The 12,029-nt window shown below is 47.6% G+C and overlaps 1 protein-coding gene across 1 annotated transcript in view; it reads left to right on the forward strand.

Annotated features, from left to right (window-relative positions):
* The window catches only part of lrig3 (leucine-rich repeats and immunoglobulin-like domains 3), a 28,866-nt gene extending 26,427 nt beyond the window's left edge, over positions 1-2,439 (forward strand). Inside the window, exons 16-19 of the mRNA XM_035402208.1 lie at positions 157-327; positions 925-1,065; positions 1,747-1,926; positions 2,189-2,439. Coding sequence (XP_035258099.1) covers positions 157-327; positions 925-1,065; positions 1,747-1,926; positions 2,189-2,439 — 743 coding nt within the window. The remainder of the gene's footprint in view (positions 1-156; positions 328-924; positions 1,066-1,746; positions 1,927-2,188) is intronic.
* The last annotated feature ends 9,590 nt before the right edge of the window (positions 2,440-12,029 follow it).

A 12,029-nucleotide genomic window follows, 5' to 3' on the forward strand; every position in this document is an offset into this window, starting at 1 on the left:
GAGCCTCCTCTCCCGCTTCCCGCGGTCGGAGTGCAGAAGCTCTCGAGGGTGTGTGTGCGTACGGTGTGCCTCTGCCTCCCGTTGACACACTGACGTGCTGGAGTCGACAGCCTGTGCGTCTTCACACCTTTTTTTTCGCCGGGCGTTTCTCCCCAGACGAGACCAACCTCCCCCCGGATATCCCCAGCTACCTGTCCTCGCAGGGGACCCTGTCGGACCGCCAGGACGCCTACGTCCCGTCGGAGAGCGGCAGCGGCAGCCACCAGTTTGTGTCGTCGTCCGGCGGCGGCGGCGGCGGCTTCTACCTGCAGCCGAAGGACCTGAGCGGTGAGGCGGCCTCCGTGATGCCCGCGAGCGTGGGCCCGGTGTGTGAGGGCCGGCCCCTCTGGAGCTGCAGCACGACCCGCATGAATGAATTTGAATTTATTTACAAAAATAAATTGTGATAGCAACAAACAGGCAGATCAGGGGCTATACAGGAGTGAATGGTGTGTGACTGTATAGTGGGTTATTAACAGGAGTGAATGGTGTGTGACTGTATAGTGGGTTATTAACAGGAGTGAACGGTGTGTGACTGTATAGTGGGTCATTAACAGGAGTGAAGGGTGTGTGACTGTATAGTGGGTTATTAACAGGAGTGAATGGTGTGTGACTGTATAGTGGGTTATTAACAGGAGTGAACGGTGTGTGACTGTATAGTGGGTTATTAACAGGAGTGAACGGTGTGTGACTGTATAGTGGGTTATTAACAGGAGTGAATGGTGTGTGACTGTATAGTGGGTTATTAACAGGAGTGATTGGTGTGTGACTGTATAGTGGGTCATTAACAGGAGTGAATGGTGTGTGACTGTATAGTGGGTTATTAACGGAAGGGTGTGTGACTGTATAGTGGGTCATTAACGGAAAGGTGTGTGCGCTCTGCAGGTCTGTATCAGCTGGACACCGGGAGCGAGGCTGACATGGAGGCCGCCATCGACCCGCTCCTCTGCCATTACCCAGGACCCATCGGGTCCCTCCTCCGGAGGGGAAACCTCTACTCTCTGGAATCTTCCGAAGGCTTTACAGGTAGGCGCTCCTGCAGGAGAGCTCATAGACGAGTTTTGAGTGTGTGTGGGGTGGAAGAGTTTGACATAAATACCACGTAAATACCAATATGACTGACGCTGACGCCCCACGCACCCTACTGACGGTAGTTTATGGGGTGTACTGACGCTGGGGTTCAGCCTGCCCCATGCTGAGGGTAGTTTATGGGGTGTACTGACGCTGGGGTTCAGCCTATCCCATGCTGAGGGTAGTTTATGGGTGTGTGGGGAGTACTGACACTGGGGTTCAGCCTTTCCCATGCTGAGGGTAGTTTGTGGGGAGTACTGACGCTGGGTTTCAGCCTGTCCCATGCTGAGGGTAGTTTATGGGTCTGTGGGGAGTACTGACGCTGGGGTTCAGCCTGTCCCATGCTGGGGGTAGTTTATGAGGAGTACTGACGCTGGGGTTCAGTCTGTACCATGCTGGGGGTAGTTTATGGGAAGTACTGACGCTGGGGTTCAGCCTGTCCCATGCTGAGGGTAGTTTATGGGTGCGTGGGGAGTACTGAGGCTGTCCCATGCTGAGGGTAGTTTATGGGTGCGTGGGGAGTACTGAGGCTGTCCCATGCTGAGGGTAGTTTATGGGTGCGTGGGGAGTACTGACGCTGTCCCACTCTGATGGTTGTTTATGGGCCGTACTGACGCTGCTGCGTGTTCCTCTCAGGCTGTGCGACTGACCCCAGGGCCGCGTTCGTCAGCTCCTACAGCGGCGGCCTCGGCGGCTCCAGGAGGAGGGATCACTGCGGGACCGCCTCGCCGGACCCCTCCCCCGGCCCCCCCGGCCCCCCCGGCGCGCTGCACCCGGCCTGCTCCCCCGACCCGCTCCCCTGCAGCACGTTCATGGGTAAGGCCCGCGGCGCGGTCACCAAGCTAACGAGGTCGCTGGCTGCAGCGATGTCATTAGCGTGCGTGATGTCATACAGCGATGTATTTCTTTTGCGCGCAGGCGTGTAAGCGATGGGGCGGTGATAAGTGTGATCTGTGATTTTTGTGGCTCCTCATTGGTTCTGGCAGACCTCCACGGTCAAATCCGGAAAGCCGCTGCCCCCCGTTTTTATGGAGTTCTTACAGAACCTGCATTTTGGGCCCGCGTTTCTTTTTTCCAGGGACGTTCGGGAAGGTGCCCTGGAGGCCCCCGCCGGAGCTGTGCGCCGCCCTGTCGCGCGACCCCGCCCTGCTTCACGAGAACCCCTACGTGGCGGCCGACGCAGACCCGGACGGCGGCGGCGGCGGCGGCGCGGACCGGTCGGTCATGTCGCCGGCGGCGGCGGGACGCGACCCGGGCGCGGACCTCCACGAGCTCCCGTGCTGCGGCGGCAGGACGCCGGGCCGCCAGCTCGGCCGCAAGAGCACGTAGCCGGACGCCCGCGCCGGGTCGAACGCCGCGTCTTTAAAGGCGGCTAAAAAAAAAAAAAAAAAAGGGAGAGAAAACTACCTCAGGTCCAGATGCGTTCCCGTTGGGTATGTAACTGAATGTAATGTAACTGAATTGCGTGGACGGGAATGCGCAAAAAACTGGACGGTCGCGAGGGGAAAAGGCGACCGTTTCACGGAACAAAAAAAACCGGGGAGAACCAAGTGCACGGAATGGAGAAATCCAATACGCTTTTATACAAAGTATATTATATTTTGTCGATTAAGCGTTAAATAGAATGCATTATTTTTGCTTACACGTTCCCTTAAAAGTTGTGTCAAATGGGAAATTGCTGTTGATGTCCCGTTCCTCTGTCATTAGCTTTTGAAAGTTAAGCACCCTCTGCGCATGCACACAATAAAATGCCTTTCTGCGTGCTGCTGTTTGTTGAAAATTCTGTGACTGCTGTTTTTTTCTCGCTTCCCTCTGTACCTGGATGCAGATTTTTGGAGCAGACAGACCTTAATGGTGGGACCATCTGTCCACCGTGAGGCGCTGCTTCTCTTTTCCGAAAGTAGCCCTCGGCCCCTGCAGGAACAGCGATGGGTCCATCGCTCATTTGCCCCGCAGCCCCCCCCCAGTCGGCGAGCGTCCCTGGGCTGTGGGGCCCCACTAGTGGCGGGGGTGGGGGGTGTTGAGTCATTGCTAGCCCTGCAGCGCTGTTTGTTTACACAGGCCCTGAGAGAGGCCCCCCAGACCAGAGACATTCATCAAGCGCTAAGTTCTGTACAGGGAGGTGTAGGCTGTAAGGAGCAGTGCTGAGTTCTGTACAGGGAGGTGTAGGCTGTCAGGAGCAGTGCTGGTTCTGTACAGGGAGGCGGAGTCTGTTAGGAGCAGTGCTGGTTCTGTACAGGGAGGTGCAGGCTGTAAGCAGCAGTGCTGAGTTCTGTACAGGGAGGTGTAGGCTGTCAGGAGCAGTGCTGGTTCTGTACAGGGAGGCGGAGTCTGTTAGGAGCAGTGCTGGTTCTGTACAGGGAGGTGCAGGCTGTAAGGAGCAGTGCTGGTTCTGTACAGGGAGGCGCAGACTGTCAGGAGCAGTGCTGGTTCTGTACAGGGAGGCGCAGGCTGTAAGGAGCAGTGCTGCAGAAACGCTTCACTGCGCTCCCCTGACTGCCACAGAAGAAAGCAGGAGGAGCCATTTCATTTAATGTATTTTGTTAGATTTGTGGTTCAGTCATAAGAAAGAGTTTTTACCAACTCTTCTCATATGCGTGTAGAGATTTGCCTGGATGCAGCGGAGTCTCCAAGTTCATGGATTTCCCTAAATTGTCCACATCCGTTCTCCAGCTGCGTGCTGATTGGACAGCAAATTTGATGGGTCATAAAGAAATACATTTCCTGCCTGAGAAGGATACGGTATTAGCAAGTGATGGAGCTGGCAGCCAATCAGGAGGTGTAGCTGCTGACGAGACTTCTCAAAGGATAGACATGCTGTGTCAGCCCTCAGGGCCCTTCCTCCGGCTCAACACTGCTGTCCAACAACTGATCCGAGACCAGCTTCCCTTCTGCCTGAGTGTCCATCAACCCTTTTACATTAAAGTTTCATCCTGATTGTGTCGTGGTGGACAAAGCTCTCTGCACTCGACACAACTTCCAAGAGGAAGGACAATGGAGTTTATTCCAGCTGCTGTACACATTTGTGTTATTTTTTTATTATTGGTGTACACATTTATGTTATTTGAATAAACCTCCCTTATTTTTCCAGTTGCAACAGTATTTGCTGCTAAAAAAATAAAAGCTATTTGAGCAATGACGATCGCTTGTCTTGTCCAGTCTGTGTGCGTGCGTGCGTGTGGATGTGCGCGTGTGAGCATGTGTGTTTGTGTCTCTGTCTTTGTGTTTGTGTGCCTGCCTGTGTGTGCATTTTTATGTGTGTGTGTATGTGTGCGTTTATATGTGCGCGTGTGTGTTGTGTTAAAGTTGATATTGTTGCGGAGCCCGTACGGTCTGTCATTGTCCGACAGACGGTGTTTTCTGCATAAACCAACGCCTCTAACTGCGAATGTGGACCTAATTTACATTTCCTCTGTGCGAAGTTGTCAAACAGTCGCAATCGTGAAACGATTTGTAGGAAAATGAGAGATGGATGGGAAGCGAAGGAGTGAGGAGGCCCCGGCGACGGCAACGGCCAGGGCCCTCGGCCTCCGTCTGGAGCGCTGTGCTCGGACTGCTGGGCAATTTCCCCGCTTTGACTGAGGCTCCAGCGTGTGAGGCAGGAAGTGCTTCACTCCTCAGAGCGCCAGTGACTAAGCGTAAGAAATTAATGTAGCGCGCAAGGTCCATCTCGTCGCCAGATACGTCAGATTCTGGAGCTAATTTGCTGTCGTTGCCAGACGTGGCGAGGCCGGACAGCTGTTTGTAATATAGGGCGGCTGCGAACTGCTCAGCGGAATCGGGACTTGTTTTTTTGGGAGTCGGGCGAAGTCTTGGGGTGGGCGGAGGGGAGCCTGCTTGGATCCAGGCTCCTTTTGAGTCCTCAGACAGTGGGAAGTTGATCCGAAGAGGGGGCGTTGAAAAAGCTCCCGCGTGCGTGCGTGCGTACGTGTGTGCGTGCAGAACAGAATTCCCTTCTGCAGACTTTAATGTGACTGAAAAGCGGGTTTGGAAACGCGCCGCATTCGGTACCCTCGGTTTGTTCGGCTGTGTGAGCATTATTCTGCTTTCACTGGCAGCAGATGGCTTTATTGCAGCTACACGAAGCCTTTCAGGTCACCCTATGATGCATGATGTTGAATTTTCGAAGGGGAATGGGAGTTTCTGAGTTTTTGCGCATGGCTGTGTTGCTTTAAAATTAGACGAGGCTGGTCTGCTCGGTTGCTTCCTAATGTCTTTGATAGGAGCGCGTTCGCGAGTTAATTCAAGCAGTCGCCGTCTCTTCTTTAGAAGCGCCTGCAGTTACGAGCTTGCCAGAGGGATACGGAAAGCCAACGATGCCAAAACATCTTTAAAAATTCATCTAATCGTGGTTATTTTTACCCGTTGACATGGCAAACATTTCCTGGTGAATTGTGAAACTTCTGGCTTTCCACATTTAGCTGGACTGAATAACCCATGTGCTTCTTGGCAGCCGAACAGCATTCAACAATAGCTTCAGAAGGACCTATGAAAATCTGTTAATCTTGGGAGCGTCTGGAAATGTGACATGTCTGGGGAAAAAGATACACAATATTCCAATTTGTAGAGGTTTGGCACCATTTGGAGAGGTTTTTGGGAGATTTAGTTGCACCTTTGGGAAAATGCATGTGAAATTTTACTGCTTTGTTCAGTCCACTCCCCTTTTTTTTCTGGTGTTGTTTACATCCTGGGGTATGCCTGAGAAAATAAATCTGGTTTCATCCAGTATCATAAGTACATATAATCACTACAGAATAAAGAAAATACAAAATGATTTTTGGATATCTTTGTTGTTTTTCAGAATAAATATGTTCTGTATGTTTACGAAGTGAGACTCCCGGTAGGATCAGGGGATTTGGTCATTTTGGTACAAATGTCCTCTCTATTTCAAGCTTTGAACCATGTCTGTACTGTTTTCTTTTGAGGTCTGATAAGGGGCAGACTTCTGTGAACCGCCTTACAGTGTACACCTGGTTTGCCCAGTTCTGTGCTGTTTTGTGTGTTGTAAAAAGATGAGCGTGCCTGGTCATGATCTGTACTCCTTCTATTCAGAGTTCGGGCTGTAGCAGGAGCCTCTCTGGCCAGCAGAGAACATTTTCTGTGCTTTTTTTCACTGCTGGAAGTGAGTTTCACTCCCGTCTGCTTGAGGCTCTCGACACTGAAGGGCTAGTGCTGAGTTCTTTTTATTTTCACGGCAGAACCTCAGATGCATTTTGGAATGAGGATCGTTCAAAACTTTGAAATTTGTGACTATTTAAAAACTGTTTTACTGCTGTTTATAAGCATTTATTGGAGCTGTCACTTAAATTATGTTTTAAACAGATATTCATTTTGAACCTTTTGCTTTGCTCCACTGAGGGATATGGGAGGAATACAGTCGGTAGGGGTATATGGCGTTCTTCATTGCTCCACTGACCCCTGCTGGGCGTCCAAGGCTAGGTCCTGCACGTGTGTATGAGTGGGTCTGCTTCGTAGCTTGTGGCTCCGGTGTGAGAAGAAGCAGCTGGCTGGCAGGCGTGTGTTTCAGAGGAGAGCCACTGAGTGCCTTCGCTCTCCCGCATGTGAGGTCATATGTGAGTAAGACTGTACATAGTCAATCACATGGGTTTGTGAATTAAACATTCCAAATTAGGGATTGTAGGTTACAAATTTTTTTTTTTAAAGATGGCAAAAAAACAGAAAATTTAAAGGGGCAGCAGCCTGGATGCATGTGCAGCTTCTGACATCCCAGCTCAACAGAATCAAACTAGGATGTATTAAGGTGTTGGTTACTAAATGAATTTGTCAATGTGTCAAGAAAGGGTTTGGCTGTGGGGGAGGTGCTGAAGGTTTCTCCTCAGACACCTCAAACGCAGCCGAGATGAACAGGAGGTGTGTGTCCCAGCATGCACCCCAACAGGAAACCCCTCAGTTTAAGCTCCGCTTTGGAGTTAAAGTTAAATGCACTTAAGCCTTGTTCACACGCCGCCAATGTAGCAACATTTTTGAAAAGTGCAACTGAAAAACTTCAACCGGTGCTCTGCACAGATGGTTCTTGTGTGCGGACTAGCGTTCAGCTGCATTGAGGCCAGTCTCTCCATTATGTTTGGAGATTTTTTGCCGGCAAAAGTACTGTATGATTTGTGCTATCATCTGTGCTACTGTGCTAATTGTTGACCATGCGCTGTGTGTCAGTGTCTCTGGGTGTGTCTAAGATTATTATGTGATTGTGTGTCTCAGACTCTGGGTGTGGCTAAGATTATTATGTGATTGTGTGTCTGTGTCTCTGGGTGTGGCTAATATTATTATGTGATTGTGTGTCAGTGTCTCTGGGTGTGGCTAAGATTATTATGTGATTGTGTGTCTCAGACTCTGGGTGTGGCTAAGATTATTATGTGATTGTGTGTCAGTGTCTCTGGGTGTGGCTAAGATTATTATGTGATTGTGTGTCTCAGACTCTGGGTGTGGCTAAGATTACTACGTGATTGTGTGTCAGTGTCTCTGGGTGTGGCTAAGATTATTATGTGATTGTTTGTCAGTGTCTCTGGGTGTGGCTAAGATTATTATGTGATTGTGCATCAGTGTCTCTGGGTGTGGCTAAGATTATTATGTGATTGTTTGTCAGTGTCTCTGGGTGTGGCTAAAATTATTATGTGATTGTGTGTCTCAGACTCTGGGTGTGGCTAAGATTATTATGTGATTGTGTGTCTGTGTCTCTGGGTGTGGCTAATATTATTATGTGATTGTGTGTCAGTGTCTCTGGGTGTGGCTAAAATTATTATGTGATTGTGTGTCTCAGACTCTGGGTGTGGCTAAGATTATTATGTGATTGTGTGTCAGTGTCTCTGGGTGTGGCTAAGATTATTATGCGATTGTGTGTCTCAGACTCTGGGTGTGGCTAAGATTATTATGTGATTGTGTGTCAGTGTCTCTGGGTGTGGCTAAGATTATTATGCGATTGTGTGTCTCAGACTCTGGGTGTGGCTAAGATTATTACCCCATTAAATGCTTGCTTCTCACCTCCTGCTACCTTCTAATGTGTGTTTGCACAGGGCCCATAGTTTTTTGCTATACCCCTGCCCCCCGCCCCCACCCCCCACCGTCAAAATTGCCGATCATGCCTCTCCAGGAGCAGAGCAGTTTTCTAATGCTCGCGCCATTGGCCAGTGACTGGTCTCCACACTATAGGCCACACAGTTCTACAGGAGAGCTATCACCAATGAGAGAAATAACATCTCATTCCTCCCCCTAACCACCTCTGGTTGCCAACTGGAAAAAAAAAACAGCTCTGAACAATAAACATCCACAATCCTTTCTGGCAGCTTTGTGGATTAATATGGCACACCAGTTCGGCCAGAATGAGCATTTTTATGAACCTTTCTCTTCAAACAGTTGTTTCAACTTACCTAATTGTTGGTGGTGACCAAAAGAAGGGGTTTTCTTGTATTGACAGGTCTCAAAATCCTATTTAAACCGGTGTGATGTGAGTTTATATGTGAGACTTTGTTGTGGAAATGAAGGAAAGGCCTGTGCAAGTCCAGTCATTTAGACTTAGAAATGAAATGTAGCATTTTTAAACGAGGCAGTCTAACTCAGCGAATCATCATGTCAGCCATGCATCCCTCAGGCCACCCAGAAACAAAATATGCACTTTTTATTATTCCTTTCTGTAAACACATCAAACCACTAGACAGTGCCTCATTCAACCCCTTCGTAACGGACTGCCAATTAAAATCACATTTTAATTTAAATTTTGCATCCATCCTTGATGTTTTCAAACAGAACTTCGAACATACACAACTAATTTATGCCGGTATGTCACTTTTTTTCTGAATGCAGACTTCTTGCTTTTTCCAGACTGGGCGAGAAAAACTGTGTCTTGGCGCTGTGTGGTGGATTTCTGAAACAAATTATTAAAAGATGTTATTTGTGCTTGCAGAGCTCTCTCCTAGGTTAGGTAAGACTCCCCCTGGTGGCAGGACAGATGAAGTGTGGCTGCTGGCTGGAACAGAGCCTTTACATCAGTCCTGTCGGGAATTACAGTACTTATTGTAATGACTTTATAATGTTTTTATTCTGGGCTTGTAATAAATGGTCTCAAACCTGTGTTCAGTGTAAGTGGACAAATCACTACAAGAAAATCAGGTTTTCATGGTAAAAGGGGTCATTGTGTTTGCTGCCGTGTTCATGCCTATAATCAAGGCGATTTGATTACTGTCTTTAAAAACGAAACTGCGAAGAACCATTACAATTAGCCACAAAAGAGGTGCAAGTGGGACGTAGAGGTGGAATGCAAGAAGAGAATCTATAGCGCGAGACAGAAATCTGGACTGGTCCAGTTCGTCCTTACGCAGGGGTCATTCCTGTGTTCCCAGGGTCCTACGTTCCCCAGATTTATATGGCACATAATGGGAACATGACAAAGGGTCCTATGTTCCCAGGGTCCTATGTTCCCCAGCTCTAAAAACCAAATAAAATGATAACCATTAGTTTTGTTGTGTTTATGTAGCTGTTTTGAAGCCTTGTTCCAATTTTTAAAAAGACTGTATAATATTTTTATATGAAACGGGTCAAATTTGACCCGAACACAATAGGAGGGTTAATGTGTGTTAACAGAATATTGAACTGGGGAACTTAGGGCCTGGGGAACATAGGACCCGGGGAACATAGATACACTCCCCCTTACACAAACGTGACCGGAAAATGTGACGTGTCTCAGTGAATCGGTCTTTCTCAGATTTGAGCTTCAAAGAAATCTGATGTGTTCGACATCGAGTGGAGTTATGTTGTTTTAAAATGTGCGTGGCCTCACTCACCAGCCAGAATCACACAGAATTTTGCTCGTTATTAACGGTTTAATTATGAATTATGATGATGACATTGAACTCCATTTAGGTGTTACGGACAGATCTTCATGCTCTCTGATATGGACTCATTTATTGAAGGGATTTACAGTTGTATTGGTAATACTATGAAGCCAATATAAACAAAAAAAGATAGAGAAATGCAGAACATGGAATGCACACTAAAATAGGAGCAAAAGTATAATTCAAAACAGGCACCAAGAATACAACTAAAGAATACTAATATATTAAGCTAGGGTGACCAGATTTCTGGAGGAAAATACAGGGCCTTTTCTTGGGAGCAGTGTAAATGTAGCACAGCTGTGCAAGCGCATCAGAAATCAATGATTTTAATCATTTATATGAAAAAAAAGTTACTAATTTGTTATAACCATAATTTTCACTCTAATTCATTATAAAAGCAGCAGAACGGTGAAACAAAAAAGAAAGAATTCAAACATTTAACTCCACAAAATAAAATGCAGCTTCACGCAGTGGTACACAGGGACTGGGGGGGATCGAATGTCTGCCCTGCTAGAGCTGCCGCAGTCAACTGTGAGTGCTGTTTCTGTGAAGAGGAAATGTATAGGAGCAACAGCGGCTCAGCCGCGAAGCAAGTAGGCCACACAAGCTCACAGAACGGGGCCGCCGAACGGCGAAGTGTGTGTAGCCCCCATCTTTCTCTTCGTGAAGGGCGGGGCACCCTGGAACGGGTTCGCCCCCGAGAGGAGGGGGGGGCCCGGGCCCTGGAGAGTGTCGCGGTTCCGGCGGCGTCCGGCAAGCTCTCGCTGGCCCTTGAAAATCCGGGGGAGATGGTGTAAATCTCGCGCCGGGCCGTACCCATACCCGCAGCGGGTCTCCAAGGCGAACAGCCCTCTGGCATGTTGGAAGGCAGGTGAGGGAAGTCAGATCCGTAACTTCGGGATAAGGGGCTGGGTCAGTCAGGCTGGGATGCAAAGCCCTATGCCCGTCACCCCCACTGCTGAAAAAGGCCTCAAGGGCCGAATTTTAAGTTTAGTAACTTCAGGTGTGAGCTTCATAGAGATGGCTTATATGAAACAAGACATTTGTACCATTTACAATCCTAACTTGGATTGGTTTATATAATATAATTTAGGTAGAAATAGTGCCACAAATGCAATTATCTTGGCAAAAATGCAAATTGTTTTTAGTTTGCAATAAAACACTGAGATCCCATATATAAAACAAGTTAAACTATACATGTCCTGGATCAAAACCACCTTGACCATATAATCAATGGGCGATATGCAGAACTACTAAAGATCTGTGAAGCACAAAGTAAGCAGTGTACCCTGGTGTCCCTCAGTGTCTCCAAATACATCCAAAATGTCTACGTTGAGCATTGCTGTAAATGAGAACATAACCATGTATTTCGCTACAAATCAACTGTTTTGACTCAAGAAACTCATTTTCACATCATTACTGGAATTACTGTCTTTCCATCCATACCGTGGTCTAAAATATTTAGGGGTCCAGAAACATATCCAAAATCTCTCCAAAAATGAATAAAATGTTTTTTGTCCATTATAAAGCATATATGAGCCCCTTGTGATGGTTTAAGATGAAACATTGATATCAGATTAATTGTATGTTTTTCTGTACTCTACAGTGTGTGATGTTTTGTTGCATGGAGATGAGATGACATTAAAACAACATTGCACTGTCTACTAAAAAGCTTTGTCAATGTTCCAGCTAGGAGCCAAATTCACGCCTATTTAAAGACACTCAATTTCAAAAATAACATATATAACCAAAATATTTTGAGCAGTAATTCATAGATCGAGGATGAAATCTTATCTGTGTGCATAGGCATTATCCTCTTCCAGAAAATCAATGTGGTCGCTCTCCTCTTCTGACTTAGTCCAAAAAACGGTATCAGAGAGAGAGAGAGATTAATTTCTGTTCATTTTCAGAAGGTCAGTGTCTCAGTCACAGGTCACAGACTCTTAAGACAGAAGGCAAGAGAGAATGTTCAGTGCTAACTTCAAATGCAACTGGCTCCACAGAGACACTTACTGGGCGCTATTGAAAGAAACTGCGACTTCAGATCAAATCTCAAATACCAAATTGCCACCT

The sequence above is a fragment of the Anguilla anguilla genome, chromosome 19, assembly GCF_013347855.1.
Source record: "Anguilla anguilla isolate fAngAng1 chromosome 19, fAngAng1.pri, whole genome shotgun sequence".
Lineage (NCBI taxonomy): Eukaryota > Metazoa > Chordata > Actinopteri > Anguilliformes > Anguillidae > Anguilla > Anguilla anguilla.